This window comes from Galeopterus variegatus, unplaced genomic scaffold, assembly GCF_000696425.1.
Source record: "Galeopterus variegatus unplaced genomic scaffold, G_variegatus-3.0.2 Scaffold1919, whole genome shotgun sequence".
In the NCBI taxonomy this organism is placed as follows: Eukaryota; Metazoa; Chordata; class Mammalia; order Dermoptera; family Cynocephalidae; genus Galeopterus; species Galeopterus variegatus.
The window spans coordinates 158,949-177,254 of NW_007728030.1; the positions used below are offsets into that span (position 1 = coordinate 158,949).

The 18,306-nt window shown below is 34.0% G+C and overlaps 1 protein-coding gene across 1 annotated transcript in view; it reads right to left on the reverse strand.

Annotated features, from left to right (window-relative positions):
- Positions 1–18,306, reverse strand: part of TBC1D31 (TBC1 domain family, member 31) — a 64,154-nt gene that overhangs the window by 22,506 nt on the left and 23,342 nt on the right. Inside the window, exons 8-11 of the mRNA XM_008579595.1 lie at positions 16,520–16,696; positions 12,535–12,614; positions 12,308–12,454; positions 3,295–3,428 (exon numbers count right to left, since the gene is read on the reverse strand). Coding sequence (XP_008577817.1) covers positions 3,295–3,428; positions 12,308–12,454; positions 12,535–12,614; positions 16,520–16,696 — 538 coding nt within the window. The remainder of the gene's footprint in view (positions 1–3,294; positions 3,429–12,307; positions 12,455–12,534; positions 12,615–16,519; positions 16,697–18,306) is intronic.

The window sequence follows — 18,306 nt, forward strand, 5'->3', positions numbered from 1 at the left end:
TCTTTCTTAGGAAAAGACCGGTTATTTTATAACCACAGTAATAAATAACCACCAGAACTGGTTTTAAATGTAATTGATCAGTGACGATTTGTTAGAGTAAATTTGACTTTAAAAACAAATTAATCATTAACAGCTGAAGCATTCTTTGAAAGTCAACTAGTCCAAAGTAGAGTCTATTCCACTGAATAGGCTTCTAAGGCTAACTTTAACTCACTTGCTCACTGTAACAGTACAACCTCCCCAAAATTCTTCTCGAAAATCCTATATACAATCATCAGTTTGTTTTCTCAACAAGCCTATGTCTAACCTCTCCTTTATTTAATTATTAAATTCTGCTTTTATATTTTAAATATTGAGTTATGGTTTCAGCCTTTGATTATAAGACTGCCTATCTAAAATTAGCAAAAGAAGGCTTTATCAGCAGAATATTGGATTATATACGGTTTATGAGGACTTTCCGATTCTGGAATTCCATTATTTCACTTATTATTGAGCATTCAAATTTGAGTTAACAATTAAGTCATAATAAAATCTTGCAAAGACTAAGCTTTAAAAAGAAAAATTTCAAATTCTTTAAATTGCTGCTCTAAAGTTAATTTTAAAATGAAAAATCTAGAGCAGCAACATTTACTAAGTACCTATTATGTCTAAGACACTGCTAGTTCCGGGCATTTAAAACACCACAAACATTGACAAACACCTGATCCTTATTTAATCTTTTTTTTTTTTTTTTTTTTTTTTTTTTTTTTGTGGCTGGTCAGTACAGGGATCTGAATCCTTGACCTTGGTGTTGTAACACTGCACTCTAACCAAATTAGGTAACTCTAACTGAGCTAACTGGCCAGCCCATTTTATTTAATCTTCATCAATAAAACACTGTTTTCCAATAGCAAGAGGTAAACCGTGATGCATACAGTAACCATTTGACTTCTCTTAAGTATTTTTTTTCTGCTTTGGTACCACCACCACAAAAGTATGGGGAGAGGACCTAGGGACAAAACCGACTGATAGCAGAATAAAGAGAAATAATAATAGTGAGGAGATTTTTTACCAAACCCAAAGAATTTCTACCTGGCCATAAAAGAGACTCTATTTAAATAGTGTTTAAAAATTACTTTTATAAATATATCCCATGTTATACCTAGAAGTGACTATTTTCCTTTAAAATACCTTCTAGGTCCCAACTTGACTGTAAACCTGAACACTAGAACAATGGCCTATCGCGAACAGTGCTACTACCATTTAGTTGAAGCTCAGTAAATGTTTCTTGAATAAAACTCATTTGAGACCCTTGATAAAATCCCAAAGCTGCTCATGCTGACCACCATGGAAGGAACAATAATATCCTAGATTTAGATTTCAGATCTGTTTGCTTAGAAGAAAAAGATCAATTTCTGTAGCATATAATCACATTTTAGTTATATAACAAGATTTTACTGGAAATAAAAAATAGTTTTGCATGCCTACCTAAATTAGATATAATCTTTTTCTTTAATTGTGGTAAAATATATATAATTTACCATTTTAACCATTTTTAAGTGTACAATTCTGAGGCATTATTTATATTCACAATGTTAGGCAACCATCACCACAATTTATTTACAAAACCCTTCCCTTGCTCCAAATAGAGACTCTACATCCATTCAGCACTAACTCCCCTTTCCCACTTACCCCAGCCCCTGGTAACCTCTAATCAACTTTCTGTGTTTATGAATTTGCCTATTTTAGATAGTTCATGTATGTGGAATCATATAATATTTGTCCTTTTGTGTCCAGCTTATTTCACTAAGCATAATGTTTTCAAGGTTCATCCATGTTGTGGCATGTATCAGAACTCCATCCCTTTTGACAGCTGAATAATATTCCATTGTATGTATACCATATTTTGTTATCCATTCATCTGTTAACAGACACTTGGGTTGTTACTACCTTTTGGCTACTGGGAATAACAATGCAATGAGAATTTGCACACAAGTATCTGAGTCTGTTTTCAATTCTTCTGGGTATATCTAGGAGTGAAATTGCTGAGTTATATGGTAATTCTATGTTTAACTTTTTGAGGAAACACCAAACTGTTTTCCACAGTGACTGTATCATTTTACATTCCCACCAGCAATGTATGAAGGTTCCAATTTTTTTGCATCCTCGCCAACATTTTTTTAAAACTACAGCCATCCCATAGGTATGAAGTGACATCTCATTGTGGCTCTAATTTGCATTTCCCTAAGGACTAATGAAACCAGAACACCTTTTCACGCGCTCATTAGTTGTCTGTTTATCTTCCATGAAGAAATGTCTATTCCTAAGTCCACTCAATTTTTAATTGGATTGTTTGCCTTCTTGTTATTGAATTGTGTTTCTTTTCCTTGTGAAACACTTAGTACTATTAGCAGGATAAACTAGGACAGCCCTTTTGGGGAATCAATTATTCATATTTTATGACCTAATAATACCAATTCTGGGAATCTACCCAGAAGAAATTATTATAAATATTTGTATGTGAAGATGGTTATAACACTGTTACTTTTAATAGGTAAAGATGGTTATAACATTGTTACTTTTAATAGGTAAAACTACAACCCAAAAGTTCAACAGTAGATTAGCACATGCATAATATGGCATATTATAGTCAATAAAAATACTTACGAAGTTTATAAAAATAAGGGAAATGTATATAACATTAAATAAATTAAAAGTAATATGATTATAATTTTAAAAACTGCTTAAAAAGTGCAATAAAATTAGAAAAAATTCTTGCAGTGGGGGAACAGATAAATTATGATATACCCATAAAATAAAATATTATATTACACAGACAATAAATTATGTTTTTAGTAATATTTAATCATATAGGAGGAAATGCTCTTTAGTAATTTCATCACTATATTATCAGTTCACGGAATAGTGCTCAATAATTGTTCACCACAAATGATGAGGACGAGGACAGCAGCCAACAACTGGGCACTAAACAACAGGCAACGTGTGCTCAGTCAGTGCTTTAATATTTACAACAGTCCTCTGAAGAACTGGCTTTCAGTAAGTCAAGGATTTGCTTCTTTCTTACTAACAAAATTCAGTCTATAACAAAACCTTCTAAAATTTAACTATCCAAAATTTTTTGTAAATACAAGGCTTACATATAAATGTTTGAATTGTTCATTTCATGCTCTACGCCTGATTGTTTCACACTTTCTTAAAAGTAGAGAAATCTAGAACTGTTAATTGATGCAAAAACATCAGGAAAATGTATAGGAATCCATCCTTGGTTTCATTCTTTAATAATTATTTACTTACTTATAAGAGTAGCAACAACTTCGAAACAGATGAGTTGGTTGTTCTGGAATAATTTAACAAATGGAAATGCCAAAAGTGGAAGATATGGTGTGTCACTAAAGATGGCAGACCAGTGAGCCAATGCTGATAGGGTTCTGTGAGCAAAATAAGGAAACAAAGACCAGAAAGTAATAAGTTATTATTAAAATTTACTTGAACAAACAATATTCACATGATAGATTCGATTCCAAAGTTGTATTTGGTGAAAATTCTTACTCCTCCCCAGAAGCAACCACTGTTAAAAGTCACAAAAATAAACTCTGTTCTGCCCTTGTACTTTACAATTAATAGTCCCTTGGAAATAGTTTATATCAGTATATGTAGAGCTTCCTCATGATATTTGACAGGTACATTCCACAGCCTTGTATGAATAGATTTTCATTTCTTTATAACCTCTACTTTTGGGCATTTGTTTCCAATATTTTTTTAAAAATGCTGTGCATAATGCCACTGCATATACACTATTCTTCATGTGGGAATATAGATTTGAATAAATTCCTAGAAGTGGAACTGCTGAGTCAAAGGATATGTGCATTTGTAATTTCAACAGTCAGTGTCAAATTGTTCTCCACAAGAAGCGTCTGTTCACATTCCCATCATCAGTGTAAAGGGATGCCTGTTTTTTCACACTCTTACCAACATATTTTATTGACCATTTTTTTCAAACCTTAATCTGGGTGAGAAATGGTACTTCAATGTAGTTCTAATTGGTGTTTCTCTTATTATAACGGAGGTAAGCATCTTTTCACATTTAAGAAACATTTCCATTGCTGTGAACTGTATGTCAAAAATATCCATTTTTTTTATTGGCTAGTCCTCTTCACACTTATCTACATGAGTATTTCATATATTAAAAAAATCAGGGCTAGCCAGGTTACCTCAGTTGGTTAGAGTGCAGTGTTAATTACACCAAGGTCAAGTGTTCTGAACCCAGGACCGGCCAGCCACCCCCACTCAAAGAAAAAAAAAACCCCAAAACACTGATAATAAGAAATCAGCCTGTTACTATCATGTTTTGCATATATTTTCTCAGTTTTATGTGTCTTTGTTTTGGGAATTTTTTTTACATGTAGAGATTTTTATTCATATTCTCTTCTGGATATGTCATGCTTAGAAAGGCCTTCCTTACTCTAGGTTTATAATTCTCCCACATTCATTTCTAATGCCTTTAAAGGCCTCTTTCTTTATTATTTTAACTTTTTGTTTTGAAAGAATTTTAGACTTACAAAAAATTGCAAAAATAGTAGAGTTCTCATATGCTTTTATCCCAAATTCCCCAAAAGTTAACATCTTGCATATAGTACAATTATCAATACTAAGAAATTACATTGGTATAATGCTATTAGCTAAATTACGGTCTTTTTTCAGATTTTACCATTTTTCCCATTACTAATGTCATTTTACTGTGTGTCATTTTTTCATTTCATCAACCCAAGTTTCAACACTACACTTGTTATGTCTCTGTAGTTTCTTCCAATGTGAGAGTTCCTCAGTCTCTCCTTATTTTTCATATTTCCACTTTTGAGGAATACCAGTCAGGTATTTTATAGATTGTTCCTTAATTTGGGTGGGTTTGATATTTTCTCATAATTAGACTGAGGTTATGTATTTTTGGCAAGAACATCACAAAAGAGATGTTCATCATATCAATGTCTTATTACTGATAATTTTAAATTTGAAGAATTGTTTAAGGTGGTGTCTGCTGAGTTTCTCTACTATGGAATTACTATTTTTCCATTTGTAATTATAAATATTTTGGGAAACCTACTTTAAGATTATGCAAATATTCTGTTAATCCTCAAATTTTGCCCACTAATTTTAGCATCAATCAGTAGATTTTGTCTGCAATTATTACTATGGTGATTTTCTATTTCTCTAATTCCTTCTCTCTATTAGAGATGTCCCTTCTTCCCAGTTTATATCCTTATTACTTATATCAATCAATATGAACTCATGGATATTTATTTTATTCTATGGGTTATAATTTATTGCAATTGTTATTTCATTGCTCAAATTGTTCCAGCTTTGGCCATTAAAAACTCTTTTGAGTTGAGTTGTGTGCTCTTTTGACATGTCTGTCCTTCTTTGAACACTTCCTTACTTTCTGGCATTTTAAGATGCTCCAGATTCATCCTGTATTTTTCTCACCCAGCCCCGCAATCAGCCACTTCCCCAAGAAGCCCTAGTTCCTGGAGAATAGGATCAGAAAATAAGATCTAGTGCTCATTGTGCCTGGGATGCCATTGCTTTTAAGCCCTTGCAGCAGACAGAGCTTGGAAATATATGCATGAATGCTAATTCTTGCATACAGACATATCTGTATATCTTTCTGTATCTATTTACTTGCATATATCTTAAAAACCAACACTGCCAATTCCAGTCTACTACAAGATTCATTCTAGCCTTCCCCTTTTGCTTATTTGTAACTTTCTCCGAGAGTAAGAAATCTGGCTTTTATCTATATTTACTTAAACCTAGTATACACATAAAGTAGTTTCAGACTTCTTAACAACCTCACATTTTATTTCTAATACTTTTATGGTTTTTTAAGGTTTTTTTTTTTTCTCCCTTTTTGTCTTTTTTCGTGAGCGGCAACGGATCGCAACCCTCAGTGTCGCACCCGTACCGGACCGGGACCAGCAATGGGATCGCAACCCTCGGTGTTGCTCCCGCACCTCGCTCAGCCAGTGAGCGGGAACCGGTCTGTATGTGGGATCCGAACCCTTGGTGGGAGTGCCGCCGCGCTTCCCAAGCGGCGCACTGTAGCAGTGCGCCACCAGGCCGGCCCTTAAGGTGTTTTTTTTTTTTAAATTAAATCTTTAATCCAAGTGGACTTTATCCTGATGTAATATATGATGTATACTTCCAACTTTTTCCAGATGGCTCTCCAGTTTTTCCATGCCATTTACTAAATAACCTACCTTTTCTTCATTACTTTGAAATGTCACCTTTATCAATAAATTAATTTTTGAATGAAGCTGGGTCTATTACTAGACTCTGCATATCTATTTATATGTTAGCACCAGTTTCAATTGTTGTAGCTTTATAGTAACATTTAATATTTGTTAAGGTTAATTCCCTCTTATTACTATTTAAATATAAATAATTCTCTAAGAAATACTTTAGAGTTTAAGGTGCCAAGCAGAATAATGCACCCCTCAACCAAAAGATGTCTATGCCCTAATTCCCAGAACCTGTGAATTTTAACATGGGACTTCCCAGATATGATTAAGTTAAGCACCTTGGGGTTGGGAGGTTATCCTGGATTATCTGGGTGGGTCCAATCTAATCACGTAGGTCATTAAAATCAAAGAAACCTTCCTGGCTTTGGTCAGAGGGAGATCCAACTATAGTAAAATGGTCAGAGAGATGCAATGTGGCTGGCCTTGAATACAGAGGAAGTGGATGATGAGTCAAGGAATGTGGGAAGCCTTCAGAAGGTGGAAAAGGCAAGGGAATGGATTCTCCCCATAGCCTCTAGAAAGAAATGCTGCCCTGTTGACAATTTGATTTTAGCTCAGTGAGACCCATGTTGGACTTCTAACTACAGAAATGTAGGAATAAACTTGTGTTAATTTAAGCAACAAAGTGCACAGTAATGTGTTATAGCAGCAACAGAAAATTAATACAGTTAATAAAGTTAACAAGCCTATTTCAGACATCCTTTATTATCTGATACTCAGAACAATCCCAGGAGGGAGGGATTATTAGCATCATTATTGAGAATAGGAAATGAAATCCCAGATAATTTACATTAAACCCTCATTATTGTAAGAGCTAGAAATCAACCGAAATTCAAGATTGCTTTCTCCTAAGGATGGCACTTTTATACTTACAGAAGTTACACATTCAACGAGTTCCCATCTTTCAACTGACTCTCAAACTGGCAAAAATAAACACTGATAAAGTGCAGTGTTGATGAAAATATGGCAAAACTGGCATTTTTCGGAGTTGATAAAATTCTCTGAAATGTGTGTGTATATATATGTGCATTTTACATATTTTAAATTATATATTATAAATTATACATATGTATAATTTGACCTAGTAGTTTCTATTCTAGAAGTCTATTCTACAAAAACATTCATACAAAGATATGTCTAAGGATATTAGAGTATTGTTTGAAAAGCAAATAAATGTAAAATAATCTAAATGTCCATTAATGAGATGAAGAGTTAAATAAATTCTGAAACATCCATCTATGTGCATTTCTTAAAAGGAGATAGATTGATGTGTACTGATGGAAAGAGGCTCATAATAGACTTAAAAAAGAAAAAAAAATGGCAAAATAGTATGTATAGTATAATCCCACTTTTGCTAAGTGTGTGTGTTTATTTGCAGTACATACATATAAAAGGGTCTATAAGAAAATAAACCAAACAATCACTTCTGGCAAGTCAGACTGGGAGTGGACAAGGTGCTGACTTTTTTCTTTATAATCATCTGTACTGTCTGAATTATTTTACAAAGAACCTGTATTACTTTTGTAATTTAAAATGAATAATTTTATGCCACTTTCTAAAATAGTCTATCACGAAAATTTCTAAGTACATACAGAAGCAGAGAGCACAACCATCCTCCATGGACCCATCACCTAGCTCCGACAATAAATCCATGTTTTATCATACTTCTTTCATTTACTGCATCCCCTCCACTTATTGCTAGAGTATTTTAAAAGCAAATTCCAGACATCATATCATTTTAGTCTTTAATACTTAAGTAAGCATTTATTTTTTTTAAAAAAGGGCATTTTCTTATACAGTCATAATGTATTATCATAGTAACAAAATTAACAATAATTCTGTAGTATCATCTAATAACTAGATAAGATTCAAATTTCCTCAAAGGTCTAAAAAGGTCTTTTCAGTTGATTTGCTTATCAGGATCCAAACAAGACTCACTCACTGAACTAGTAATTTCCATGCATCTTTTAATCAAGAACAATCTCTCTCCTTTGTTAAACTACAATTTTGAAGTTTAGTAGAAACAGAAATTTAAAATTAAAATTAAAAAAAATTTTTAAATGGAAATTTAAAAGCAAACTGCTTTGAAATCTTAAACTAAATTGGGTTATAATTTGAAGAACAAAAACAGAATTAAAATTAAAATACTAACTTAATTGTAAATGTATTAGTAGGCAAATAATGGTATTAAACATAACTTACTATATTTTATGGAAAACCTCAAATGACACGTGCAACCTCTCTTGCCACTTTAGGAAGACCTTATGGAAAATATATCTCAAGAAGGGCCCCTTGTACATACAGTATTTAGACAAAAAAGCCTCAAAATTATTTCTCTGATAATTTGAATTTTTAATCAAGTTAATAGCTTACACTTCGATATTACAAGGGTTACCTCACTCTTTCTAAAACAAAAACAGAGCAGTGTAATAATTAGATTTATTAGTTCTTGAATTGAATTTACTTAATAGAAGAGTTAAAAAGCCTGAAAACAGGGGCTGGCCTGCTAGCTCAGTTGGTTAGAGCACAGTGTTGCAACACCAAGGTTTGGATCCCTGTACCGGCCAGCTTCCGAAAAAAGAAAAACACCTGAAACATTCTGTTTTTAAGTTGTACTGCTAGTGATAAGGAAGAAGCATCAACAAGTCCCTAAGAGAAGCACTCGCAATTTAGGAAGCCTAAAATCCTAAGACATAAAAATTGTAAGAAATTTCAGATAACTTAAATAGTTACTTTAATAGCTATTATTTATTGATAAAATCAATTCTTGATTCCCTAAAATGATGGGGTTAATAGAAAGAAAATATTTTTCTATCTTTTCCTCTGAACTGAGGGAATAAATTATTTCAAAAGAGTTCAGGAAAATATTCATTTTGGAAGTAATATACTCTCATCTTTTTACTTCCTTCTGCATCTGATGATAGCCTAGGCTTTCCAACCAAAACACTTACTGCTTTCAACTTGAATATATATATACAAAAAAAAAAAGCAAAAGCAAGGCACTAACAGCCTACACTGGTATTTTGGCAAATGTTTGAACTGTGATGTCATTTTATGCATAGACTTATGCGCAACGGGAAAGCATATTAAGTGTGAAGACCAAATGGGAAAAATAAACAAATTTCCATCTCTTTTTAAGTCAGGTCTTAACAAAGTGATATGATGTTTTCTCTAATTCAAAAGGGAAGTATATTACTTATTCACCCTTTGACCCCGTAATCCAAAATTTATAAATATATTCCAAAGATACACTTAAATAAAAAAAAATATTTACAGACAAATCTAATGAATGCAGTGTGCCTATAATGGCAAACAACTGGAAACAATCCAAATGTTCATTATTAATAGAGGACATGTCAAATAAATTATGGTGCATTTACACAATGGAGCACAATTCAGCTGTAAAAAGAAATGAGGAATATTTCTGTACATTGCTTTGAAATGATATGCAGAACATGTTGTTAAATTTAAAAAGAAAGGTCCAAAAAAGTACAATAGTATGCAACCACTACCTAAGGAGAGAGAGTACAAATATATTTATTTATTAAAAGAATTACATGTGGGGAAGAGAGATGGGACGGAGGGAACAGAAGCCAGACTGTTCTGAAAATACCTCATTTTGTAGATTTGCTTTAGAAACATGTAAACATTTTATAAAAATATAAAATTTAAATTTAAAAAAATTTCAAAAAACTAAAAACAAATGAAACAAATTAACCTAATTGTGTTCTTAGTAGCATTGCCATATAAAGAGGAATTATTTCAACTGAGTTTAAAACAATAATTTGATTATATATGCCTACTAGGATACAACCTAAGAACACAAGGAACAACAAAAAATATTTTGAACTGTTTTCAATAATCATGCGTGATATCATATTTACATCGCTATTATAATAATATAAATGTAGTTTTTATTATATATGTATGGAGTTTAAAAACCATTATGTGTGCTATATGTAAAGAAAATAGGGAATTATGTCAATGTTGTTAGGAATTAAGATTTTTAGCATAAGAGAAAAAGATAATAATTACAAAATCAAACAGCTACGCAAAAACGTTATAATCCAAAATTTGAATGGAAAATATCAGTATATTCCTGGCTCTGTCCACTGAAAAGGGCTGTATGTTTAAATATGAGTTCATAGTGACTATAATGATCACTTTGGGAAGCTCCAAGTTATCAACTTACTATTCAGAAAGAAAGAAAAAAAAAAGTACCAAGCATTTAACTTGCCCTTCCTATATGGGTTGTATCAGAGTAACCAAATAATTGGCAATAGGAAATTTTTCTCTATAGAAATTTTCCAGTTCATAAAAGGAGAGGGAATGACAACATTAGATCTTCACTGTTTTGGTAATCTCTGGTGAAATAATGGATCTAGGCAATGGTCGTCAAAAGCCAATAATGTCACAAAAGAGACAGAACCAGGCATTATAAAATTCCTAACTAGAGTATATAAAACCACCTGTAATGTTTTCTTGCAAAACAAAGAAACAAACACCAAAGGAGGAGAAATAAACATCTTGAATCAGATCAAGCCCCCGGCTCTAATTACCACTGTGTAGGAAATTCAGAAGAAAGAGAAACATGTTAAGCAATACCATGGGAATATAATCAGCAAAATCTGGAATACGGAAAACTATAGGTTAAATGACTTGGTTTCTTCAACAAATAAATTGTCTAAGGAAAAAGAGAGGGAATCAAAATTTGTAGATTAAAAGAGACTTAAGAGAGATATTAACCAAATGTAATGTGTGTACTTTGTTTGGACCCTGATTTGAACAGGTTTACCATAAAAAAACTTCTTAAGATAATCAGAGTAATAGAAACGCTGACTGGATATTTGAGGATATAAAAGAATTACTGTTAATTGTTTTTTTGGTGTGATAATAGTAGTGTGCTTATTTTAAAGAAAAGAAAAATAGCCCTTATCCTTTGGAGATACATATGTAAATTTTTAGCAGGGGGAGTACGTGTATGTTGGGGGGAGGACGTGTATGCTGGGGGGAGGATAGAGAGATAGAGTGACTGGGAATATCAGTGCAACAAGATTGGCCATGAGTCGGCAATTGTTGAAGGTGCGTGATGGACATGAGGATATTCATTATATTATTCTACTTTTATTTATGCTTGAAATATTTCATAATATAAACTTTTTATTAAAAATAGTTTTGGACTCTGGAGACTGGGCTTAATCTCAGCTCTACCACTTGTGTGACTCAATCATATTACCTAATCCTCTATGCCTTAGGTTTCTTTACTTGTAAAATAAGTTAAATGTATATTTAGTAGTGCCTAATACATGAAAAGCATTTTAAAGGGTTAGCTACATTATATTATAAACATTTACTGGGTGCTTACTATGAATTGTACTCTAGCATAAGCACTGTAAAAGAGATTCTCGGGGCTAGCCTGTGGCTCACTTGGGAGAGTGCAGTGCTGATAACACCAAGGTCACGGGTTCAGATCTCATATAGGGATGGCCGGTTGCTCACTTGGGAGAGCGTGGTGCAGACAACACCAAGTCAAGGGTTAGGATCTCTTTACTGGTCATAAAAAAAAAAAAAAAAAAAAAAAAGAGAGAGAGAGATTCTCATCTAATCTCCCCAATAATCTAATAATGTTGGTGTTATTACCTCCACTTTCAGATAAAGAAACTAAGGCTGAGTGAAGTAAAATGACAACATCCTACACCACAGTTATTAAGTGGTGGAACAAGGATTCAAAACTAAATTTCAGCCTTCAAATTCAAAGCTCTTTCTACTATGTCTCTTTCTTCCTTTAGATTATCTGAAAGGTTCCTATTTTCTAGAACACAATACAAACTAATACTAATATGTAATATATATGCACGTGTGCATATGTTTTGTTTTTTAAATTAAACAAACCAACATACCATACAAGGATGACCAAAGCCGAATGAACAATATTTTATAAACAGGATTTTAAAACACTGCAATTATTAATTACAGGTTTCATACATATTGCTGCGATATACTGAACATACCTCTGTAATACTCTCAGTAGTTTCCTACTTTTGATGGGGTATTTCTTCTGAAGGTTGAGAAATGCCACATGAGTACCCTTATCTATGAGGCTACTAAATGCAGTATGATTTTCAGGCAGTTGCAGCAGGGAGCGCCAAATGAACATTCTGAAATTAAAATATAGTTTTAACCAAACAAATTACTTTGAGTAAAATTAATTTAAACACAAAAAGAATTTAAATTTTACCTGTATTTTGTTGGATATTCACCATAGCCTTTTAATAAGATTTGTAAACGTTTTTTGTTTAATCCATCTGACAATTCATTCTATAAAGAGAAAGACAGTATCAATAAGTACATAATCCTAACGATGAGAAGAAGACAAATGGTAGTCTAGTCCACAGTGGCTTTCCAACTTTAGAACACAACACACAGAAATATTTTTATATCACAGGACTCTCTTTTCTCTCTCTCTCCTTCCCCTCTGAACGTCATATACATAGGAAATAAAGCTCATGACATATTACCTTGCCTAGACCAGGGTTTGGCAAACTTTTTCTGTAAAGGGCTGCTTAGTAAATATTTCAGGCTTTGTTGACCAAGAGGAAAAATCAAGGCTATTATGTAGATTTTTTCTTTTTTTTTTTTTTGGTGGCTGACTGGTATGGGGATCCTAGCCCTTGACCTTGGTGTTATAACACCATGCTCTAATCGCCTGAGCTAACCAGCCAGCAATATTATAGATGTTTATGTAACAATTTAAAAATCTAACCATTTAAAAATGTAAAAACCAATCTTAGCCTGAGTAGCTGGACTGTGCCCACAGCTGTCATTTGCCAACCTCTGTACCAAGAGCAATGCATTCTGATATTCCCCCCCCCCTTTTTTTTCCCTTAAAACTGTGGATAACTCCTAGCATAAAAGCATGAAGGACAAGTTGATAGAAAAACTTACCTAGTTCATTCACCATTTTATCCTATAAAACATTAATAGACATCAGCTTCTGCTGATAGTCCCGTATCTAAATATTTTAAGTCAATTTTTATCTTAATGGAAAAAATATTTTATAGGTTTTAGGATTATAAAGCTATTTTCATAGATTATCTTATTTGATCCTAACAACTATATGAAACAGATGGGATGTTGTCTTCCTTTCTTTATCCAGCTGATAGTCCCGTATCTAAATATTTTAAGTCAATTTTTATCTTAATGGAAAAAATATTTTACAGGTTTTAGGATTATAAAGCTATTTTCATAGATTATCTTATTTGATCCTAACAACTATATGAAACAGATGGGATGTTGTCTTCCTTTCTTTATCCAAGAAAATAGGAAGGTCAGATAAGTTCAGTGACTTGGTTGATTGTGGTCACAAATCTGGTAAATCTTGGCTCAAGACTCAAAGCCCGATTTTCTGACTTAGTTCAGTGCTCTTTTTACCATATAAAAGAGGTAATCCAACATAAGAGAGGGATGAAGGGAAAACCCAAGATGATGGTGAATGAAGATTCCCATTTGAGAGCCATGTACCAGGAAAGAGAGGGCAACTAGTCCAGACTGGAGCAATACGATCCAGGAAAGAGACATGTTGATTGCTGTCGTCACCAAGATACCTGCTGCCATTGAAGCCTCTTTGTCTTTTTTTTTTGGCGGCTGGGTGGTGGTGTAGGGATCCGAACCATTGACCTTGGTGTTACAACACCATGTTCTAACCTACTTAGCTAACTGGCCAGCCCAAAGCCTCTTTTTAAACAAAGGATAGAATACTTCAGTGAGTTTGGCCTGAATTTTATCTGTTCTTGTCTTGCCCATGAGCTGATGAAGTTCCTACTTCCCTTTCCATGTCCCGATGACAAGATTCGTTGAGGACATGCATGCCACCCCAGAAGGGTTCTACTTTGATCTACTCCTTAGACCTGCCTATGGGCTCCTTAGAAGCAGCCCCACTCCCTCACAGATTTGACCCATACTAGAACAATGCTGGATACTCTGGCCATGATGGGCCTTTTACTTCCCAGAAGTCATGCATGACCATACGCACTAGTTTTCTCAGAAAAGCCTCCTGCAAACTCTCAGGAAAGCTGAAGCCAGATCATGTCTCAGAGATATCATTCAGCTTACCTTCTTATTAGAGCATTCATCAGATAGGAGCAATATTGCCCAATCTTTACACAACTAGACTGTGCCTGCTATTCAGTCTTTATTTTGGTTAGGGTTACATGAAGAGGTTATAAAACTAAAAAGAAACTCAAGGACATAATCAACACAAAGTAAGGACAATGGTTATAGCCATGGAGTAGGGAGAAAAATGTGACTGGGGATAAACACACTGCTCCAAAGTTAGTGGTAATGCTCTACTTCTTAACGTGAAAATGGATATGTGCAGAAAAGAGTTAACATAACAGATCTGAGTCTCCTATCTTCAGAAGACCTACTTGCAAGGTTGGTCCTTGGCTAGCATCTTGAAGTTGGATTTCAGGAGAGTTCCCATTATCCCCAAAACCAGTAAAAATGGTTCACTGTGCCTAAACTGTTTATACAATGTGGTTTATGCTGAACACCTGCTTTCCTTCTGGGAGTCTGGAATTTAAAACATGTTAAACAGGGTACCTACATAACTAGCCTCCAGTAAAAACCCTAGGCACCGAGTCTCTAATGAATTTCCCTGGTAAACACTTCACACATGTCAAAATTTGTTGCTGGAGGATCATGTATTTCCTATGATTCCAGTGAGAGAGAACTCCTGGAAGCTTGTGCTTGGTTTCCCCTAGACTTCACTCTACTGCCTTTTCCCTTTGTTGATTTTGCTTTGTATTCTTTCACTATATCATAGTTTTGAATACGACTACATGCTAATTCCTAATAAATAACCAAACCTGAGGATTCTTTTGGAGCCACCCAATTCAGGGTACATACATGATCTTTTTATTATTTTTCATTAAGCAGTAACCTGTTTTGTACATGTTTTTGTGTATGTAAAGTTTCATAATTTAAAAATGCTTAAAGAAAAAAGAAGTTATTAAAATTAATGTGAAAAATACCAAGTGTTGGTGAGAATATGGGGCAACTGGAACTCTCAACTACTTCTGGTGGGAATGTAAATTGGCTCAATCCACAACTTGGGAAAACTGTTTGACAGTATCTACTAGACTAATCTACAGTATAGCAGGAGGGTAGTTATTTTGGAGATAAGGGGGGGAGTATCTGGAAGGGAGCAGGAAGGTTCTGCTAATGTTCTACTGTTTGATCTAAATGCTGGTAACATGGTTGTGTTCACTTTGTGACTATTCATTGAACTGTATACTTATGTGTACTCCATGTGTCTGTGTATTTATTAATTTATTGCCACTAAAAAGTTAAAAAATAACTTGGAAATAATATTAGTTAACTTCTTTATTAATATTTGTATTTTCTTTAAAAAATTGTATTTTCTTGTTGTTCTAAAGTAATATATGTGCTTTGCAGAAAATTAGGAAAACACAAAAAATTTATTTAAAGAAGAAAATAAAACTCACTGAAATCCCTTTCCTCAGAGGTAATTTTACTATTAGTACCTTGGTTACCTCCAGGGAGTGCAATGATGAGCAGGACAGGGAAGAGGGAAGGAAAAAAGTATGCTTTTATTTTCTCCCCTTTATAACCTTCTATACCAGTACTGTCTAACAGAAGTATAACACAAGCCACAAATGCGATTTAAAATTTTCTAGAAACCACATTAAAAAAGTAAAGCAAAGCAGGCAAAATGATAATCAAAATATTATGATCTCGAAATATAATTAATACAAAAAGGATTAATAAGGTATTTTACATTCTGTTCATACTATGTTTTCACCCTTTCTTATTATAAGTGTGTATTTTGTACTTGCAGCTCATCTCAACTCAGACTAGCCATGCCTCAAGTACTCATCAGCCCCATGTGGCCCCTTGTGCTCAGGGTTTTTACTGGAGGCTGGTTATATAGGTACCCTGTTTAACATGTTTTAAATTCCAGTGGCTAGCATATAGGATGGTGCAATTCTAAAGTGTTTGACTTTTTTAAAAGCCATAAACATGTATTAAATTTATATTAAAAAGTTTAAAAGCGTCTTGTAATTTCAGTTGCAATTTTCTTCTCTTCATATAACATTCCTTTAATTCCCAAGAGAGGGAAGAGTGACGATAGCCTTGGAATCACAAGACCTGTCTACAGCAGAGCCATGACAAACAAAAGTTTAATTATCCTATATTCTTACCTCTTTATTTTCAAAATTGCCAGTCAGGTCTTGTTTTAATATTCTAGTTTGCATCTTGCTTTCCCTGGATGTTGCTGGTCGCTGTACTCTTCCTGACGTTACTTTCACTTTAAGATCACTGGAACTCAGTTTACTCTTGGGCAAATCTTCAATCACTTTCACTAAAGGAGGAGGTGGCTAAAAGGAAAAATACATATATTCCAGAAAATATCCTTGGAAAATATGCCTGTTAATATGTGATTTCCAAAATTTGCTTTACTTTAGTCACAAGCCTTAATACATACAATTACTCTTCAGGCAAAAAGTGTATGCAAAATGGCCAGAACATTTTCTTGTTGAGTAATAAAGCAAAGCAAATTTCTGCTAAATTCCTTTGAAGAACATAATAAAGATACATGATTAATAAAAGCAATAAGTAGAATTTAATTATTCCTTGAAAATTGGCCATAAATCATATAATACCAAACCATGTTTACACTTGCATGACAAAGTTACTAGTACAGTGATAATCTATAGCAGAGAAAGCACTCCAGAATGCTCTCTAGAATGCTGAGAGAAACACCTAATATTCTGGGGGCTCAAGTGAAATTTCTCTGAGAGGAAACTACCAAATAACTTTCCTTTGGAAGCATGGGACCGCTGCACCTCTGTCCTTGGTTAAATGTTTTAATCTCCATAATGATTGTGTTAGCTCTTTACTGCATCAACAGCTCAATAGTCATTTCAGACAGCACAACTTAGAATCTAAACCTTCATTTTTATGGGGCCTATCAAACAGTGGGAAAAAACCCAAAAACTTCAATTTACTTAAGGTAAAATGATTCGCTAAGGACATTTTCCCCATAAATAATCTTATGGGGCCTATCAAACAGTGGGAAAAAACCCAAAAACTTCAATTTACTTAAGGTAAAATGACTCGCTAAGGACATTTTCCCCATAAATAATCTCTTTGAAATAAAAAAACCTTTCTTATTCAAAGGAAATGAGTAGATATAGTAACTCAGACTTTCTGATATCCAAATACAATTAAAACACAATGACTACTGACATTCTATAATTCAATTCTTCGTCTATGGGATGAAATTAATAGTGGTCTGACTTCTGAATATCGCCCATCTTTAATATCACTGAACTATTTTCTAACTTCAATCCATTCTTCTAAATTTTTATTAAAATTTCTAATCTAGGGCCGGCCTGGTGGCGCACTGGATAGTGCGCCGCTTGGGAAGCGCAGCGGCGCTCCCGCCCGAGGGTTCGGATCCCACATACAGACCGGTTCCCGCTCACTGGCTGAGCGAGGCGCGGGAGCAACGCCGAGGGTTGCAATCCCATTGCCGGTCCCCGGTCCGGTACGGGGGCAACACTGAGGGTTGCGATCCGTTGCTGGACACGGAAAAAGACAAAAGACAAAAAAAAAAAAAAAATTTCTAATCTAACATCACATTTTCCCCTGCTTGATCTTCATCCTCTACCATGAAATACCGTCTCCCAAAAGTTAAAACTTGGAGATGTAATCTGATTTGACATACCTTGTAGTGTTGTAACTTTAACACATACGAATTCATTTGCTTTATTAGCACAATATCAGAAATTCTCATGAGACAAGAAAACAAAATGTGGAAAGAATGGGACACAGGTAAGTTTAGATTTATAGAGACTATGTAGCTGGGCATTTACACAGCCTGGAACAGCCATAAAGACACTGGTGGTGTTGGTAATGTGTCCAAAAGAGAAAAGACTATTCTACTTCTAAACTAGCTTTTCTATTCAATGTGATCTCAATTTAT